Consider the following 19,890-nt stretch of genomic DNA (forward strand, 5'->3'; position numbering starts at 1 on the left):
AGATTTCATGGGGACCCTGGAAACATCCAGAAGAGAGGGGATGTAAGAAAGGAGAAGAAAGTGGAAGGGAGAGAACAGTGTGAGAATGAAATCAAGGTCACATTTCTTCTTGGCTTTACCTAACTTCAGCTCTGTGGTGCTCACAGGTACTATTACTGGAGGATGGAAACCATGTGAGCCTCAGAGCAATAAGCAGTTTGTAGAAGGACCAGTGATAAAATGGTATTTATTCTTGCTATTTTCTGTTCTGTGTGTGTCCACAAGCAACAGACTTTTTCAAGGTGAGGGTTCATTTTATTCTCCAGGTTACCATCCATCGTTGTGGAAGTCAGGGTTGGAACGTGAAGCAGAAATCACTGAGGAATGTTGCTTTCTAGCTTGCTTCAGGGTTCATGGCCAACTGTCTTTCCAATACAGCCCATGCCCTCCTGCCCTGGAATGGTGCCACGCACAGTGGGATGGACCCTTTTTTATCAATCAGCAGTCAAGAAAATGCCCCACATACATGCTACATCCCAATCTGATGGAGGAAGTCCCTTCTTCCTACATGTGACAGGTTGACAAGCAAGATGAGCCACGGGAGTTGTATAGGGTTCTCTGCAACGTAGTCTATGTTCATGGTCTCATGTTCATGGAGATAATGAGATTGGTATTAATTAAGGACCTACTGAATGCTAGGTACTACTGAGAACAGACAGAAGTGTCATGTTTACAGTATCTGATGGCAGGCTTTACTGGTCAACAGCTTGGTGTCGGGCAGGCCCAGCTTAACTCCCCCCTCCCCCCTTTAGAGAAAGGTTCTTGAAATAAAATAATGTAGAAGGCTGTGGAGATGGCTCAGTTGGTAAAGTGCTTACTCCACAGGCATGAAGTCCTGAGTTCAGATCCTCAGCACATAGGTGAAATGTCTGACGTGGTAGCTCCTGCATGAATCTCCACACTGGGGAGGCAGAGGCAGGAGGATCCCTGGAGCTCACTCGTTAACTAGCTTAACCTACTGAACCTACTGGCAGAGGTCCAGGCCAGTGAATTCAGGGTTCATCTTTTCCATAGGAAATATGTCTCTGCCTATAGTGACAGTTCACCTCTCAGTTCAACACAAAAAGATGCCCCAGAAGGATGAGGATGTGGGAAAGGATGAGAGGACTGGGAGTGAGAAAGTCAAAACAAAGCTCCAACTCCTCCACATGGTTCAAGCTTAATAATGGACAAAAATACTGATTCTAAATTCTTTGTTTTTATTGCTTTTTGTTGAAAAAAATCTTTTTTTTTTTTCTAAGATAGCTAGAAAGGCTGAAGTTGAACACAAACAAGTACCCTTGGGTCTAAATGCAAGCTTTTTTGTTGTTGTTGTTTTTGTTATTGTTGTTGTGGAGGGTTCTCCAAGGTTTCCAGCCCACGTTAATGTTGCCAGGGTGATAAGCCCCATGCTTTTGGATTTACCATAAAACTTTCTCTAAAATATTTCATAATCTGGTGACATTGGGCTTTGGCTAGATCCAGCAAGTATGTGAGTGGGCAGCAGTGAGAGGGATTCTGAAGAATGTACTTGGGACCCTCTACTGTATCCTGGCTCTTAACTGTATATTGGAGCCACCCAAAGACCTCCTAAGGGGCCCTTTATGAGTCTAGTTTTACAAAATTCTGGTACAGGAGGATGGTTCCTCAGACCCACAGTCAGCCATAGTCTGACTTCCAAAACATCCTTGTTGACTCTAAGGTTCAGTCATAAACATTTTCAGAAAAAAAAGGGGAAACTGAGGCATCAGGTGGTTACATTGACCTAAGTCACTCTAATAAATGTATGTCACAACAGAACATCTTCACTCTAAGAAGGCCCAATTAGGGTACCTCAATAAGGAAATGGCAGGAGAAGTTAGAAAATAGTATGGACTTGGCCCCTGTGAGAGTCAGTGTGTGGGGATTAGGATGAGTAAGGTGGACAAGACTTAGTGCCCACCACAGACATTTTCAAACAGGACTTGTGAGTGTTGGCAACAGTGGGGAAAATAGGCTTTTGTCAGGGTGGTGGACACACTCTGGACTGTCACACTAATAAGGACAAGAATCTGATGTCTGGAGACACAGGAAGAGAGAGGGGGGTCTGTGGAGTCGTTCCCCCCTCCTCCCCCCAGACCCCAGGCCCTCAGTCAATGTTTGTGGGAGGAATTTGCAATGGAGGCCTCAGACTAATGCTGCCTCCATGTGATAACTATCACTTTCCTGGTTGCCCTGATCCTGCTGCGGGAGGCTAGCCAGGAATGCCGCAGAGCCCAGGCCCTGCACTCTGCCTGAAGTGGTGGTGGAGGTGACTTTACCTTCTTAGACAAACGGGCCCCATCAGCTGGGGGGAGGTGCCTGGAGGAGGTGGGAGGGAGGGAGGGAGTGACTTCATCTGTTTAATGAAAAATGACCTGAACGTCTCTCTGAACCTGGAAACTCCCCATCGAATTGGGGCCAAAGAAAACAGGATTAGGCCATATTTCTTCTAGGATGGCTTCTCTGCATCTCCCTATGATGAGTTAAACTGGTAAACTGGAGGAACACAGGGAGGGGTGCGTGGTGTGTGTGTGTGTGTGTGTGTGTGTGTGTGTGTGTGTGTGTGTGTGAATCTCTCTTCATTGTCTCTGCAGAGGAATCAGGAAAGACAGAAATTGTTTCAGGGGTTAATTGGACAGGCTTGTCCCTCGTCCCCACCTCATCCCCTCTAGGTAGACCTTCTTTCCCTCTGGCTCCATTGCCTGGCAAGTGGGCACCCCATTTCTTTGGTATGTGTCCATGATAACATAAAGTTTGCCATATGGCATTCAGATAAAAGAGCCACCCCTTCTGGCATTTGGTCTCCTGACAGGCTGCTGATGTCCAGTCTAATGTTCCCTCTCCCCTCTGACCTCCATAGGAGAACAGTGCCTGCCCTGAAGGAAGCAGAGGAGTTTTAAAACCACAACACACATTTTGCCAGAGTGGGCAACACTGATGTGACATTCTCCACGTGGCTTGCTGGGGTGACTCTTTCCAAGATGCTTTGTGCTCAGGTTTAGGGACAGGGAGACTCAGTCTTTCACTGCCCAGTTTAAAATTGGCAAGGGAAGCCATCAAATCGAAACCACCACTAAGATCACCAGTCTACAGTCTGGTGTCTTAAGTCACTCTTTTAGCAGGAGAATGTAGTAAATAAATCCACAGGGCTGTTTTCACTTTAATGCAATGTATATTTATTGTAAACAATAATATACAAAAAAGAAAGGAAGGAAAGAAAGGTGAGTTCCACAGAGAACAAAAAGTTTGGAGAAGGAAACAAACAAAACACAAACACAAACCAAACCCTACCTAAAGAGAAAATATGACTTAAATGTCAGGTTTCTTAAGTTACAGAAATACTTTTTTAAAAGGTCTGTTTTTATACAGAAATCGAAAGATGCCATATTATAAGAATGCTTTAAGGTTTTATTCTACTGACTTCTAAAACTGTTAATATATCTTTTTTTTAAATTAAAAAAAAAAGTCTGCTGTCGTCTTAAAAAAAGCAATCCTCATGCTCTTCAGTCACAGCAGTGAGGAAGAATTAAGGTCTGTTCGATGTGAAGTCTCTCTGTAGGAGAGCAGGCAGGGGCTTATCCATGACACACGCTTGCAGGGGCTGGCGCTGTTCCTTGTCACAATCCGCGAACACTTTCACATTCAGTCCCGGCAGCCCAAAGGCCTGTGGCAGAAAACTCTGCAAACGACTCAGTGATGTACATCCTGCATTGGTAACCTCTCATTTGTACAAGACAGAGAGAAACAGGTTTCCAGTTTGTTACCAACAATAAAAAACAACAAAAAATGGGAGGGGGGAAAACATCACAAGGACGGACAAAAAAGCATTTGCACAAATCTAGAATGAACAATTCAAAGAGACTTGCTTTTAATAATAAAAAAGATTAAAGATAAATTAAAAAATGGTTATAGTTAAGAACATAATTTAACAGATGACCATACCCTTTGAGGAAGGCTCCAACAATCTACCTTAAAGACAGTAAATTAAAAAAAAAAAAAAAAGAAAAGAAAAAAGAAAAAAAAGGAAAAAAAAGGAAGGAGATTTTTTTTTCTTAAAAAATGAAAACTCCTCCTTACAAAATAAATAATTTTAGCACGTGGAATGTCTTGACGGTTAAATGCTGGTGTTCAGGGAGGCACAGGTGACAGTCTGAGCAGGGCCCTTTTGCTCCAGCATCTGCTGTGCACATGGGGCCCAGGCAGGCAACCAGGGGGCAATGTGCTCGGGCACTTACAGGCTGCTTGAAAAAAAAAATCTTCCCCAAGAAGATTGGGTCTCCTTCGCTTGCTCTTGGCTTTCCTTCTGAGGCTGCAGCCGGCAAGCAAAGGCACCATGTGAATGTTCTAGGAACAGCATTTGTATTTTCCCAGCAGCGGGGGTTTTAAGGCTCAAGGTGTTTTTCTTCTTGTTCAAAAAATATATATATGTATATTTATGATAAAGGTCACCAATGTTCTCTATATTTATCCCCCTTATTGCAAAATAAGGCTTTCTTTTTCTCTTTCTTTCTTTCTTTCTTTTTTTTTTTAAGGCAGCTGCTCCTGAAATCCGAGAGCCTGGAGAATTAACCAAAGCTCACCCCCAAAACTGATGATGTAACAAAATTCTGTGTATTTTTTTATGTTACTATAACAACACACTTTTTTTTCTTTTTCTTTTTTCTGTTTTTTTTTTTTGTTTTTTGTTTTTTTGTTTGTTTGTTTAGGAGAAAGCAAATCTGTACACAAATATTCTGGTTGCAAGGAAGGCTTGGGGCCACTGTTGAACTATGAGTAGTTAAGCTGTTGGAAAAATAAGAGCATTTAATTTTGCATCTAAAATATGTATAAATCCCCTCAAAATGGTAATGAATCATACACAGTACATACTAAAAGTATTTAAAATAGAGAATATTCCTCACAGAGGACTTTTTTTTTTCTTTAATTACGGCTAAAAAATAATTACAGAGTCCAAACAGGCAGGGAGATTCTCCAATCGTCCTCCACGTTGACTCTGAAGGACCCAAGTCCTTCCTCGATGATTCAGGTGGGTCCATCTGGCCATGAGTGACCCGACTATTTGCAATAGGTTGGCATGGGCTCGGATAAAGTCCCAATGTCTCTCTCTGGAATCTCAGCACTAGTTACCTTCGCTTACATGTCTTTAAGAAATAGGGACAACGACAAAAAAAAAAAAAAAAGTGTCCAAAGGAATTTCAATTGGTTCTTGATTTCTTCGGCTATTTCTTTCTTTCTTTCTTCTTCTTTTTCTTCTTCTTCTTCTTTTTTTTTTTTTTTTAATGATCAGCTCCCTCACCATCCCTCTTCAAGGGCTCCTCAGGGTCTGGTGAGCTGTGTGTAGACCGGTTGTTCCCAATGCTGCGGGCTGTGGGTCTGCGGGATGGAAGGGACCCCGGAGGTGTCAGCGATGGGGGTGTACATGGGGCGCTGCGCGGGGTTCATGTAAGTGAATGTGGAGTACAGCCCCGAGCCCTGGCCCGCTGCGTGGCTGTAGTAGGAGCCGGAGTTCTGGTGGTCGGTGTAGTCGTACTGCGAGCGCGTGATGGGCGGGTAGGAGGGGCTGTAGTGCGGAAGGTTGAAGGGGCTGTAGGCGATCTGCTGCGGAGAGTGCTGCTGCTGCTCGCTGTAGTGGCTGGGGCTCAGCTGCTCCGTCTTGATGTGCGTTCTCTGGGACTGGCCCGGCTCGCTGCTCAGGGTGGTGAGCGTGTGTGCCTGCTGCTGCTGGGGTGCCTGCTGCTGCTGCGGGGGGGCCTGCGGCTGCGGAGGCGCCTGCGGGGCTTGCGGGGCCTGCGGGGGCTGCTGCGGAGGAGGGGGAGGCGCCTGCTGCTTTGACATCCACACGTGGCCAGCGGTGGCAGGGGTGGCTGCGGTGCTGCTGATGCCGTAGCTGCCAGTGTAGGTGACCTGCCCGTGTGTGGCCGGCACCCCCGGGTGGCCGTTGGGCGGCAAGTATTGGTCAAACTCATTGACGTCAAAGGTCTCGATGTTGGAGATGACGTCGCTGCTCAGCTCACCGATGTCCACGTCGCGGAAGTCGATGGGGGGCTGTCTGCCCCCCTCTGCCAGAGGGCGCCCCTCTCGCTTCAGGTCAACTTTGCCAGTTTGCACGTCGGTTTTGGGAGTGGTGGGTGGGGTCGGTGGACCCTGAGATTGCCCTGCAGGCAATAAAAGAGAAAGACAAACCGTAAAAAATCAACAAGGGCTGTGCAAAGCCCCTGGTCTTAGGAGCCCCCCTCCTCCGGGGAACCTCCCGAGTCGCTAAGGTGTCATTAGGACCCGAGCCCGCGCAGGAGGCGCGTTGCACCAGCGATAAGTCGCCGAATGATTAACCTGCAGGTACACACCAGGCAGGCTCCTTTTATCAGGGGAGGGGGCCGAGGTCCCAAGGGTCCGGAAGACTAAATTGCTACCAGTAGAAGAGTGTGTGCTTAGGCGGTGAGGCGCAAAGAGAAAGGTGGGTAAGTTTCGTGAAGCCATTAATGCATGTTGCCTTGCAATAAAGAATCCAGCTTAGGATTCCGGGGTTGAGGGTTTTGTGTGTGTGTGTGTGTGTGTGTGTGTGTGTGTGTGTGTGTGTGTGTGTGTGCGCGCGCGCGCGCGCGCCTGCCTATTTCGGTGGGTCCTGGACAGGGAGGGAGTGCGGGGAAACAGTGTTTCTCTCCTCCAGGGAGCGCAAAGTCCCCACCCAGGGAGGCGGGGGGGGGCTTAAGGGTGTGCCCCGAGGGGCCCAGAGTGGCTAGGCCTAGTGGGTCACTTGCCCCTTACTCACCGGAGTGCTCGCCTGGGGAATGCACCTCGCTCATGCCGGAGGAGGAGTGCGGGGAGTCGGCTTGCAGCGCCTTGAAGATGGCGTTAGGAGAGATGTGAGTCTGTTCCGTGGCCTCCTCGGCCTCTGCCTGCCCGTTCTTCACCGACTTCCTCCGCCGTGGCTGGTACTTGTAATCGGGGTGGTCTTTCTTGTGCTGCACGCGCAGCCGCTCCGCCTCCTCCACGAAGGGTCTCTTCTCGCTCTCGTTCAGCAGTCTGGGAAGAGGGGCAGAAGAAAAGAGGAGGGGGGGTAGGTCAGTGAAACCCCAGGAGCTGTCATGTCCCCACCCCTCCTTCGAGCACTTCCCCTCCTCCCTCCTTTCTGCTTGCCATCCTCCTCTGAGACTCAGAACTTTTCTTTTTCTTTCTTCTAAGTGCTTGGAGTCGACCTGAACGGTCACTCTTCGCCCCGCCCCCTCCCCGGGCCTCCTATTTTGGAAACCCTGAAGATGAAAATAGCTCCCTGCTGAGGCTGCTCTAAACGCCTTTGCTACCGGAGCGGTCCACCCCCTCCCAACACCCTGTAAAAACTTTCCGAAAACCCACTTAAATTGCAAGAAGCTCACTCTGTCGGTCCACGTCCCTACCGCTTCTTAGTAGCTTTCCCTAATTTCTGCCTGGGTCACCTCCAGTCCAGCTTTCCCATCATCCCGTCTTCCCAGGAAAGAGCTCAGCTTGGCGGGGGCTGGGGGGGGGGAGTTAAGTTCCTCTAATTGTTCCTTTCGAAGGGACACACCCCCTCACTCACTACCCCCCTTCGTTCCTAAAAGCAATCACAGACGTGCTACACAACACCCCTCCCGCCCCCCGCCGCGCCATCGCCAAGAGCAATCTCAAGAACTTTCTCAAACTCTAAGCCAACCCCCCCCTACCCGCCCCCCACCCCGCAGCCCGGCCCATCCGATCCCAAGCTGCAACTTCTAGGCTCAGGGAGGAGGGCCAGGTTCGGTAGTGCAGCCCCCGTCCCGGTACCCACCAAGCCCACCCTGCGGTCCCGCGCGCTCACCTCCAGAGCTTGCCCAGAGTCTTGCTGAGCTCGGCGTTGTGCAGATGCGGGTACTGGTCCGCCAGCTTCCTACGTGCAGCCTGCGCCCACACCATGAAGGCGTTCATGGGCCGCTTGACATGTGGCTTGTTCTTGCTGGAGCCGTTGACGCGCACCGGCATGGGCACCAGCGTCCAGTCGTAGCCCTTCAGCACCTGGCTGACCGCCTCGCGGATGCACACGGGAAACTTGTCTTCTTCGCTCTCCTTCTTCAAATCCGGCTCGCCCTTGGGGAACGTGTTCTCCTGGGGTCGCGTGTTCTCCGTGTCGGAGCCCGAGCCCGAGGGGCAGGGCGAGCCAGCCGAGTCCTCGGACATGGTGGGGCTAGGGGCGCCGGACAGGCCCTTCTCCTGCTCGTCGGTCATCTTCATGAAGGGGTCCAGGAGATTCATACGCGAGCCCGGGGCAGGGGGGCGGGTGGCTGGGAAAGGCGAGAAGCCGCGGCGGCTAGGGCTCCTCTTCCCTCGGCTGCCCGGACGCGGACGCCGAGCGAGCGGCTCCCGGGGAGGTTGGTGCGTCACCGGGCTGCGACTGTGGACACTTAGCAGAGGCGCTGGGTGTCCGGTACTCAGCTGCCCGCTCCAAACCCGGGGAAGGCGATTCGGAGAGGAGGAGAAGGAAGGGAAGAGAGAGAACAAAACCGGGGCCACTTGCACCCCGTCTCTCTTGCAAAGAAAAGTTCCTGGACTGAAACTGGTAAAAGTTGTCGCCCCACTGAAGTTTCCAGGCAGTTCCGAGCAGCGCTCTCGGCTCTCCGACTCCCAGCCCAGGGTCTCTTTAATAAATACTCCCCTTCACCTTAGAGACCTCTAGCCAATCACGGCTCGGCAGTCATCAGGGTTGGCAAGTCGCTGATTGGACCGGATTTTGGAGAAGGGGGAGGAGGATTGTGGCTCCGGGTTGGGTGACGAGACACGAGGGGAGGAGAAAGGAGGGGAGCGCAGCCGGAGGGTGGATGGTGGGGTGAGGGGACTTGGAAGGGGGGGGGGGAGCGCCGCGGGGCAGGCGGGGGACCCGGGACGTCCGAGTGTGTAAGTTTGCTCTCTACTCTAGGAATGTCACAGTTTTGGAACCGTCTCAGTGTGAATCGGTGTGCGTGTGTGTGTGTGTGTGTGTGTGTGCGCGTGTGTGTGTGCACGCGCGCGCGTGTCTAGACTTGGACCCCCCAATACACACACACACACACACACACACACACACACACACACACACACACACACACCACTACTTTTCGAAGCTGTCTCTGCGGTACCCGGGGCTTCGTTGGCGTTTACAGCAGTGGAAATTGCTACAGCCGCGCCTCAATGCGGAGCTCCGGCTTCTGCGCCCGGAGCCTGTCGGCTTCCAAAAGTGCTTAGAAATGGTCTTCTGGAAGCAAATGTCTGGGTGACTCAACGCCTGCTGTTCTTCTGTAATAATCCATATAAATAGATTAACGCGCTCTGGTTCTCCGAGCTGGTGTGGTGACTGGAGAATTCTACCGCGCTTTCGCAGTAGGAATCAATGAAAACCAAAGCTGAGCGCCAGCGAAGGCTGGCGGCGACCGGGCAGTCCCTGGTTCTCTTGGCTGGTCCCGTGGGCCACGCCGACCTTGAACTGACAAGTCCTTTCCCGGCCCCTCCAGCACTCGGACGCCCCTCGGTGTTAGGGTTATTAGAGTTTTGCTCCTTGCCTCCTGTCTGAGCCACAAACGCCAGCAGGGTCACCACGGGAGTTTGCAAAACTGCTCTGGCGTTGAGGATGAAGTTTGCAAAGGTGGCAGCGCCGGGCGGCGAGGCCGAGGAGGCCCGTGACTTGGACTGGAAAACTTCAGACAAAACGGGCCTTTTGGCGGAGCCCTGAGCGGCTTTCTCGCTTGGGCCTTCCTTTACCTGGGAGGGCGAAGCGCTAGGCGTCTGGACTTTAGTGGTGTCCTTTTAGACCTGAGCACAGGTGGGCGTTCTGGGGGAGGCCACCTAGGTGTCCTTTGTACTTTAACAGTGCTTGCAGCCAGAGCTGGTGTTTATGAGAACTTTCAGAGCAAGGTTGGGTAAGGGAGGAATTATCTTTTCTGGAACGAATAAAAATTAGTTGCTACCGGGAGACATGCCCTCGGAACCACAAACAAACTCGCAACGGTGTGAAAAGAAAAACAACAGCAACTTAATTTAAAATCCCCTCTTTCTGATTCCTGTAAAAATTTTGCTTTGAATTTATTAAATTATTGATAAACTGAATCGGCCTGTATTTATCATATCAAAGACAGGTTCCCCCCCCCTCGCCGCTAATTTGCCAAGTGTGGGCCCTTAGATGTAAACGAATCTTTTGGGGGAGACACTTTTGAAAAGCTAGTTTGCCCCTCGTTTTCTCCCGAAGTGGGCATTTGTTATATAGGAAAAGGAACCCGTGAGGAGGTAGTCAGCTACAACCCGGTTCAGGTCAAGTTTTCTTTTTAAACGAATGTTACTCGAATCGCAAGTCTCCAGTACCCTATAGTCTGTTTATGAGTTTAAGAGACGTGCAAACAATAGCCACGTATTAGTAGCTCTCATTATTCTCGAAATCTGTAAGAAAAAAAATGTCATTTTTCAGAGTGGGAGATGAAGTTTTGTTAGTGTGGACATATTTCTGTGTCCTAGGGAGGACGTATTTGTGTGACCCTCAGACACCCGGTTGAAGAGACCAGCGACCACTGGCAGATGTATTAAACCAGCGAGTTGTAATTTGTTGTAATTATCACGTTTTCTGGCACAAAGGCAATTAAAACGACTGTGGCCTTAAGGCATTCTGAAATATTTTATTAAACATTTGTTCATGAACACATACATTTATAAATGTATCTTTAATATAACATATGGTGAGATGTAATTCGCTACGACATTTTAAATCACAAAGCTTCTTACATGTTTCTACCCCTCCACGCAAGCGTTTTTATATTCTTGAATCTTTTCGGAAAAATTTTTAAACAGTTGAAATTAAAATGGCACTGCAATTTTCGGCAACATCCAGAGGGGGCGCCAAAAGCCCAGAAACTGTTTGGAACTTTGAGAAACTGCTGGAAAACTTTCTCTGTAGTGGAGGGGCAGGGGCCCGGGTGGGGGAGGTGGCAGTGGTGTGTTGCACGCAGTCAGTACTGTTTCCAGGATGAGACTTATCTCTACAGGAATTCCTATTCTCTCCTGTGTGGATCCAACTGTGCGCCGGAACCTGGGAAGTGCTTGTCTTCAGGGAATAGGGGGTGGGGGAAGTGCCGCAGATGCCAGTGTTTTTCTGTAGCTCACAACCTGGTGAGTGAGAGTGAGGGAGAAGGCCCCCAATTCCCCAGGTGCCAAGAGTTATCTGGTGTGCCAAGATCGGGCCAAGTCTGGCGGGTAGGCACCATCAGTTTAAGAGTGGCCGAGCCTGAATTTCTTCCAGGGCCTGGACAGCCCACTCCCCACCCACCATTCGGGGGCTTAGCCCACTGTGACTTGTTTTCAGTTGTCCAGATCTCTCTTTCCAGACCTGATTCTGGAAGAGGCCTGCAGTCCCCAAGCCTGGGGACCTTGGCTTGGGGTCGGGTTGGGGGGGGAGCATTCTGGTCCAGACTTAGGTTTAGATTACAGATTGGAAAATTAAGGCTTGCTGCTCAGCAAGAGCCTTCTGCCCTAGGTGGATGCTCTGGGGTCTGCAATCTCCTGGGCAGAATGGATGAAAAGACTGGAGGCCGAGACTCTATGACTTTCACAAATCACCGACACAGAGGCGCTAGCTAGTAGATCCCCAGAGAGGTCCTCAGGAAGCCCTACTCTGGGATCCCCCACCTTTTCTCCTTCCAGCTGTGCCGGGCTCAGTTTCCCCGGTGGAGGCCCGCGGATCTCCCCTCCCGGTACTAGCGCAAGTGGGGACAGGAGTAGGTGGAGGGCGTGCCAAGAGGGCTTAGGGGTGCTGCACTGTCAGAACTAGAGAGGATCCAGCTCCTAGTGGGCGCGAGGGTTGTAAAGGCTCACATAGTCTTTCCACGGGAAGAATTAAGGGCCCAAACCTTCCTACTTTCAAGTCCTTCCTTGTCTAAAGACCCTCACCAGGGCAGATACTAGGAAATACCAGCGCATGGTAACCGATGCATCACCCATTAAGACCTGAAGCCGGGGCAACGTTCACCGATAGGATCCAGAGAAGGGACACCCCCTTCTGCCTTCCAGTAGTATCCAGACTGGGTCCACTTGAGGCAATCTCGGACGACCTTGGATTCTGGCTGGACAAGAGGTCCTGGCGCACGGGGCTCCCAGACGCTCTTTCGTGATTTCCATTTTTTCGCTGAGGCATGCAATGTTTGTTCTTTGCTTTTCCAGCCACAGTTTCCTTTGGGAAGGGAGCGCCAGGTAAGCCCGAGTCTCGAGACAGGCGTTGGGCTGGATCGCAATAGCAACACAGCGGGAGAACGAGGCAAAGCAGCAGACTGCTTTGTAGGCGCGCAATAAATATCTGAATAAATGCGGCCTTTGGACTGTTTGCTTGTGTGATCACAACGGGCCAGACCTCTCAGCAACGCGCTCCTTAACCGCCTTTACACATACATGCTTATGCATCCGTTTCTCTCCAAACGAGACCCGTGTTACTCAAAACGGTAACCTTAAAATGGACATGTTTTACTCCACGCTCCTGTATTTGAAGAAGGAGGATAACCCACGAAGGAGGTGTTTGGCGTGACCATCTATTTGCCTCGTTCCCCCTCTATCAGCCAAATCCTGCGACATGACACCCCCGACCTCCCAGGAGTACAAGGACCAGAAACTATCCTTAAGCTGGCTGGTTGAGCCTGGAAATGGAAAAGGGGGAGTGGAGTGAGGGTGGGAGGCGCCTCCCTCTCGAGGGACGACAACACTCCCAAGAGAATCTCCGATCAGCCTTCATCCCCGGTTTTCCAAAAATATCTGTGCTCGGAGGTGGTACTGGGGAGCCGCTGGTCCTGCGGATTCCTCCTGCGAGTCCCTAGAACACCCTGCGGTAAATTTCCTGGGCCGTGTCTTAACCCCTACTCGCCCACCCCTGAAGTCCCTCCCTTTAACTAAAGGTGCTTTGCCTTGTTAATTTAAAAATAAAAATAAAGTAGGCGCTTAACGTGGAGGTGCCTCATGAGAAGCAGGCTCTGTGGGGAGAAACCTCAGGCTCATTCAGCCCCCAGGGCGCCTTGGGCAGAAGTAGATTTGACACCCCCTCTTCTGGCTCCTTGTAATCTTTCTGAGCAAAGGTGTTTAATCTCAGAAAAGGGCCCCACTGGAGGTCCAAATTCCTCGGGGTCTTCTAGGGAATGATGGGTCCTGTGACAACCTTTTTTTTTTTTTTTTTTTTACCCCCAACCGGATCAGAATCTAACCTGCTTTTTCCCTCTGTGATGCTCATAATAGGAGGGTGCGCTTTTCAGATATTCATAAAGGTCTCTATCAAACCATGGAAATGCAGAGGGCACACCTTTGTGACACAATCTCAATCCCCAAATCCTGACAGCAAATTGTCAGAATTAGGGAGAATCTGCTTTGCATCTTCCCAGACACTTGCATCTCAGCAGAACTCAGAAAGCCAGCCTATAACTAGCTTTCTTTCTACCCTAAGCTTGTCCTGGACCAAGCCAAGAGTCCTTTTGGCTGCTTTTGGCATCTGCCTTGGGTTCAGGGTGGCAGGAGTGAGACCCCAGACAGACAGGCAAAGTTTAGTAGTCCCCTGGTCAGAGCTCCAGGGTATGGCTAAGGCCAAGGTCATGAAGTCAGTTGAAGTCTGAACTACCCCTGAAGTATGACAGACATTTTAACCAAACTGGGAGGGCACTGGCCACTAGTGGTCCCCTGAACAGTGCTGAACGCCACAGGGACCCTGCCCCCTCCTCTTTCTTCTCCTCTCCCTCTTCCACTTCTTCCTCTCCCCTGTATTGGCCTGCCCCTTCCTTCTCTTCTTCCTTGCCCCGCCCCCTCCTCTTTTTGCCACAGGGTCTTGTATCCCAGGTTGTCCTGGTGCTCACTATGTAGCTAACCTCAACCTTGCCATTCCCCTGCCTCTAACTCCTAAGTGCTGGCGTTGCAGGCCTGCACCACCACGCGGCACCAAGTCCCGTCACTGTCTATGGGACAGAATGCGTTTCCATCCAGTAGACGAGGCAGGTCGTCCTAGAACTGGAAGCCGCTTTAGGTCTCTTTTCTAGCTGCCGGCTTGGCTGAGCCATGCTGGGGGAGGGGTGCTCGAGAGAACACCTTCTGAAGGCGTGGTTCTCTCTGAGTGCTTCCCAAGCTCACAGGACCTCTGTGTCTTCCTCTGTCCTTCTTCCACTTTCCATCAGTCTACCAGCAAGCCCAGAGTCCAAGCGCCCTCCTTCCTTTCCCAACCAGTGATTATCCCTTGTGCTTCCAGGGGATCTGAACACCCAGGGGGCTGGCGTCTGGTCCCCCATGGTTAAGCCATCCCAAGGTCTGCTTTTTGGCAGGACTCAGCCTCTGTTTTACCTATGGACAAGCTCATCCTCGGGGCATTCCCAGACTCTGTTTCCCTCTATCATGGACTCAAACGCATGGTCATGGAGAAGGACCTGCTGTCCTCTCCCAGGGGAACACCGAGCAGCTGGTTAAAGCTGGCGGGAGGCAGTGATTCCCAAACTCTTGACCTAGTGGTAGCCACTTTCCATCTCCTTGCCCCCGACCCGACCTTTGGTGAACCATTTTCTCAGCCACCCTCTCTCCCCCTCCCCCTCCTCTGTCTGAGCCCAAAAATGCCTTGTAGTGTGTGGTACACTCCACTCTCTCTTTGGGGGGACATCTGCCAACCAGCACAGTGGTGATGACAGTTTCCAGATAAATTTCTAAAAGCAAGGAAATCTTTCAGGGGGTGGAGAGGGTGGCACAGGCCCAAGGCTGTGTGGGCTGAAGGCTGTGCTTCCGGAAGAGGCTGGGGGAGGCGGGATTTCTGGATACTTAGATTTTCTTTCCCTTTCATATTTTACAAAAAGCAAGATTCCCTAATGGCTTTGTATTTTTCTAGAGTTTGAGAAGATCTTTTGATCCAGTTTCTTCTTTGGGGATTTGGGTTTTAGGACCAAGGGCTTCGTAGTGACATCAGCAGGGTATTTTTCTCTGAGCTCACTGTCCTCACTTAGCCCCCCCATCTCAATGTGATGTCATCAGACAGAGGTGGAGTCAAATTCTCTTGGTCCCGTTTTCCGTCCTTGGTTTTCGGCACGCTAATCTCACATCTGCCTGAGGCACTTTAGGCCTGAGCCCAGGGAAAGGTTGGTTTCTCTCTTGATTCTGGCAAATCCCGGATCACTGTGTTGACTTATCCCTCATCTTTTACAGGGAGGCTTCTTTCTACTACTTTCTTAAAACCTTTGGCCTCATGGAAAAGTGGCTCCCCTGGATGGAAGCTCCATTACCTACTATTGTGGTGGGAAACATGAGACCTAATTAGATTGTGGAGTAAAAGCGTCAACACTCCACCAGGCCTCACTCTCAGAAGCAGCCAGACTCTAAAAGAGAGTGGTGATCTGTGTTCGACTGTTTACCCCGTCTGTGAAGATGTAAGGACTCCCTAGCTGTAGATGTTTGTTCCCATCTCTGTCTTTGGGACCAAGAGGCAATGCTCTATTTCTTTATGTCTCTAATGAGTCCAAATAGACTCTAATGGCTAAGCATTCACGGAGGGAACAAATGCCACAATTTAGCCAGAGAAGTGAACATCTGATGGTAGGATTTAGGGCATCAGGTACAGAGCAAAGGTCTTTGGTCAGTTAACGTCATGTCTTGGGGCATTCTTCAGTATGTGTTCAATCCTTGTTCTGCAACCTTCTGCATTTCCTGTCTCCTGATTTCTTCCTATGAGGAGTACTGACTGATGCTCTTTTGTAGGCTGTTGTTTATATATTTCTGGCTTGGATTTACAGGTTTTGAGAAAACAATCAAACCACAAGTTGCAATCATGATGAACACATCAGAACCTCTAACCCTCCCAGACCTTGCTTACCTAAATATACACTGGTCAGAAATAATTTCACCTTTGTTCTAAGCACAGTGCACAGACCGTCCCCAGCTGAACTGAATGGGTGGGTGAGATGGGAAGCAATGGTGCTTGGAGACAATGGTACTCCACAGCCTTCCTATTGGGACAGGGGTTCCCGTTGTCTCCTGTTTATTTTGAGAGGCAGGGCCATGGGTGTTGCATAATTGGGTGTCTCACAGCTGCATGTATGTATGCATTTGCTTATGCTTGTTTATGTGTGTGTATATAAATGTGCATGTATATGTGTATATATGTACTTGTGTATGTTCCTGTGTGATTGCATGTATGTGCATGTGTGCCCATGCATGTAGATGTAACCAACCGTCTTATTAAATAAGAAACACAGAACCAATGCAAAGAAGAAAGCCAAGAGATCAGAGCTAAGAGCCTTACTGCCTGCTGCAGCTAGCCTCTTAAGCCAAGAGACCTCTCCGAAAGAGACCTACTTCCTGTGTGTTTGTCTTTATATAGTCTTTCTGTTCTGCCTTCTCATTGGTTGTAAACCCAAACACATGACTGCCTCGTCACTGCCTGTATGTACAGTCCTCCAGGTCTTCTATGGTATTGAGATTAAAGTAGTGTGTCTCCAATGTTGCCTGTATCCTTGACCACACAGAGATCTACCTAGCTCTTCTACCAAGTGCTGGGATTAAAGGTGTGCACCACGAACACCCAGCTCTGCTATGGCTTGCTATTAGCTCTGACCCCCAAGCAACTTTATTTATTAACATACAAATGAAATCACATTCCAGTACAAATAAAATACCACCATACATGCATTTGTGTGTAAGTGTCTGAAGCTACCTGGACTCTCTAGGCTAATTGTTTCCAGATGGCTCCAGGGACTGCTGTCTGGTCTCCAGAGCCCCAGAGGCACTGACCCATCCTTAGCTCTTCCTGGGAGAAGGAAGGGGATGGGACTTAAAGGGAAAGCGAGGCTGAAAGTCCATGCACAGGCTTTGGCCTGTCTAGGAGCTTTGGTATCTCACAGTACTTTGTTCTTAGCATCTGTGGACTGTCCAGCCTGAGGCCTGCAAAAACCTAAGGCACTCATCTCCCCCAGTTTCTGAACTATGATGTAACTGGAAGAAAAGAGGATGAAGGCTAAGAAGCCAGAAGAGAGGAGGAGATGGTTAACTAGGCCTGAATGTGGGGGTGGAATGGACAGTAGTGCATTTGAACAGGAATTTATATACTTACTAAACATCAGTGTGCTCCCAGCTTTCTGCTGCTTCTGGTAAGATCTACTCAGTTGGGTAGAGCGATACAGTGAGAGTCGGGGTTTGCTGTTCTCTTCTAGCCAGGGGCAGCCAGCCCACAGAGGGAATGTGGGGTGCTTGCTGGGAGGAGAGATACCCTGGACTCGGGCCTCAGCTTCTTTAGGGCCCTTGACCTCCCTGTTTCATCCACTTCTACCTATATTGTGGCCATGAGGAACCTTGGCCTGGACTCACACACCACAGAAATCCCTTACAAAGGGAATTCTTGCAAAGGAGCCTGCACCTGCCCGCTGCCTCGCATGAAGGCCACGCTGAAGCACACACAACCCTTTGCTATCTTGCTTTCTCATTTATGGCTGAAAAAACGATCCCCCTGCTGATGACTATTCCTTTGCTTTTGCTTCTCTCAGCCGCTTGTGAAACGCCCTTACAGCCTCTCCTCTCCCTGGGTGTCTCCAGAAGGCTTCGAGGGGAAGAAATGACTCTCTCTGCTTTTCATGTGAGAACGGTAGCTCTGCAAATAGTGTGTCACTTGCTCAAGGTCACAGAGCTAATGGGAGAGGCAGATCCCTGGCTGCCCCGTTCTGGGAGCCATGCCTGCCTCCCTCACAGCCCCAGGCACACATGGAATTCTGCAGGCCACTGTCAGCATGGAGCCAGCGTCCCCAGACCTACTCCCTCCATGCCTTTAGTGACTGCTCCTGGCTCTCATCTGGCCACTAGCCAAATGGGTCATCGCATGGGAAGGCAGGAATTCCAGTCCTTTGTGCGTGTCTTAATTTTGTCTCCAACCTTGTCCCCTAAACTGTGTTTGGCTGCCACTGTCCGGGGAGAAGCAAGAAGAAAGTGTGTCCACAGCAACCATATCTAACAGGCCTCCCTTCCCCCCTTGCTGTTTTCAGGAGCCCTTCTTTGAGCTTGCATGGCTTTTTCTTTTTGTTTTGAGACAGGGTCTCACTGTGTAGCCCCGGCCGGCCTGGAACTCACAGAGATCTACCTGCGTCTACAGCCTGAGTGGTGAGATTAAAGGACTTTTACTCCGTCATACTTGTTCTATTTTGCTTTCTTTATTCGTCTTAATTGAAAAAAATCCATGCCATTTACCTATTTGTCTGTGTGTGCACTGATGACGTGGTGCCATGTGTAGAGATCAGGGGACCATGTATGGGCATTTCCCTAGCAGACGGAGGCTCAGGTCAGCAGGCTCGGCAGTAAATGCCTTGACCTGTGAGCCATCTGGCCAGCTCTTCTACCTCACTTTGGGCTGACATATACTGAAGAGCCTTATCATGTTTTGACCCAGACTTATCTAGATATTCAAAATTATTTTACTTTCCAGAGTAAAACTGGCACCTGGCTACCCTCTAAAACCAGCCAGGGCCCTCACCATTTTGGAAGGAGAGACCTACCACTCCCACCCTGGCCTTCTGTGCTCCTTGGGATGTTTATTAATTAGAGGAAATTTTTGTTTGCAAGGCCCTTGGCAGATTCCCTTCACTTTTTTACCCGTATTTACCCTGCTCCTGAAAATCTTTTGTGGGATTGTTCTTTTCTTCATTTTACCAACGAGAAAGCTGCTAACTCACTTGTCCAAAATCTCAAAGCCCTTTAAGGGTAAAAACCAGTGTTAACAATAACAACCAGTGAAGTAAGCCACAGCGCCAACTCTCACATGCTTACCGTGCAGAAACTCAGCGCGGAGACCTGATGGGCAACATTGCTGGAATTTCTATTCGACCTGTGGGGAATTTTTTTTTTTTTTTTTAAACCTGTGGGCTTGTTTATTTTCTAGTCTGGCCCGCTTTCTTTAGGACTATGGGCTTTGGAGCGCACCCTTAGGCCACATTTAGGAATGACTATCCTTAAATAAAGTTGTCAATGGAAGAGATGGGGTTGGAGGGAAAGGGCCAGCTTGGATTTCCGAATCCGAAAGTCTGTCTTGTTTTTGGCATGGGCCACAGCAGGGGTTCCTATCCATCTGTCCTCTGCATGGCCACTGGTGTGGGGTTTGTTTGCTCGAGTCCCCTTTCCACATCTTCCCCTACTTTCAACTTGTCCCCTGTTTCTGAAGGACCATGTCAGAGAAGGCCCCAATCTTCTTAGTGGGAATTGAGATTGGAACCTTCTGGCTCCATCCAGGTCCAGATGATAACACACTGGTTTCAAACCTGACCCTGTGTGAGCGGGGGTGGGGGTGGGGTGAGGGGGGTGGGAGGAGTGGGGGGGAAGAGGGTGAAGGGCTAGTTTACCATCTGAGGAACACAGGAGACTGGCTGGGCACAGTCAAGACTGTGTTGCAGACACATGACCCAGAGAATTTGCAACTCAGATGCTAAGATTATTCTTTAGCTGTTTTCTCTGAGGAAGATCCAGTTCAGCATTCACCTGGGGTCTGGAGTGGTAGCTCCACTGGTAGAGTGCTTGCCTAGCACTCATGAGGCTCTAGGTTCAATCCCCTGGACTGCATAAACTGGGTATGATCAATGCCAGAACTCAGGAGGTTGTGGTAAGGGGATCAGAAGTTCAGGGCTATCTTTGGCTACTGAGGCCAGGTTGGGCTACTGGAAAGAATTGGATGAAGGCCACTGTGAGGGATTACATTTCTCTAGAGGATACATGTTGGCTTTCTTATTGGCAGGTTCCCTGTCAACCAACCATGGACTGAAAACTGGTGCTCATATGGAGCAAGTACAGGCTTTTCTCTCTTGTTATTGTCCTACAAACCAAACAATATAATCACCACTTACACAGAATGTCCATCAAGTCAGGTGTCGTAAA

At 49.9% G+C, this 19,890-nt stretch overlaps 1 protein-coding gene across 1 annotated transcript; it reads right to left on the reverse strand.

Moving 5' to 3' along the window:
* Positions 1–3,191: 3,191 nt before the first annotated feature.
* Sox9 (SRY-box transcription factor 9) lies at positions 3,192–8,664 on the reverse strand. The gene is made up of 3 exons (XM_028865282.2): positions 7,853–8,664; positions 6,809–7,062; positions 3,192–6,194 (listed from the first exon to the last, which is right to left on the reverse strand). The coding sequence occupies exons 1-3, from the start codon at positions 8,281–8,283 to the stop codon at positions 5,356–5,358; spliced, it is 1,524 nt and encodes a 507-aa protein (XP_028721115.1). The 5' UTR covers positions 8,284–8,664; the 3' UTR covers positions 3,192–5,355.
* Positions 8,665–19,890: the final 11,226 nt, after the last annotated feature.

Source organism: Peromyscus leucopus, chromosome 8b, assembly GCF_004664715.2.
Source record: "Peromyscus leucopus breed LL Stock chromosome 8b, UCI_PerLeu_2.1, whole genome shotgun sequence".
NCBI lineage: Eukaryota > Metazoa > Chordata > Mammalia > Rodentia > Cricetidae > Peromyscus > Peromyscus leucopus.

Excerpts from the sequence above, each read along its gene's own strand:
- Sox9 (XM_028865282.2), bottom strand. The coding sequence starts at position 8,283 with ATGAATCTCCTGGACCCCTTCATGAAGATGACCGACGAGCAGGAGAAG. Across the intron at positions 7,063-7,852 it reads ACTCTGGGCAAGCTCTGGAG|ACTGCTGAACGAGAGCGAGA; the intron begins GTGAGCGCGCGG and ends CCCTCTTCCCAG. Across the intron at positions 6,195-6,808 it reads TTCCCCAGGCGAGCACTCCG|GGCAATCTCAGGGTCCACCG; the intron begins GTGAGTAAGGGG and ends TATTGCCTGCAG.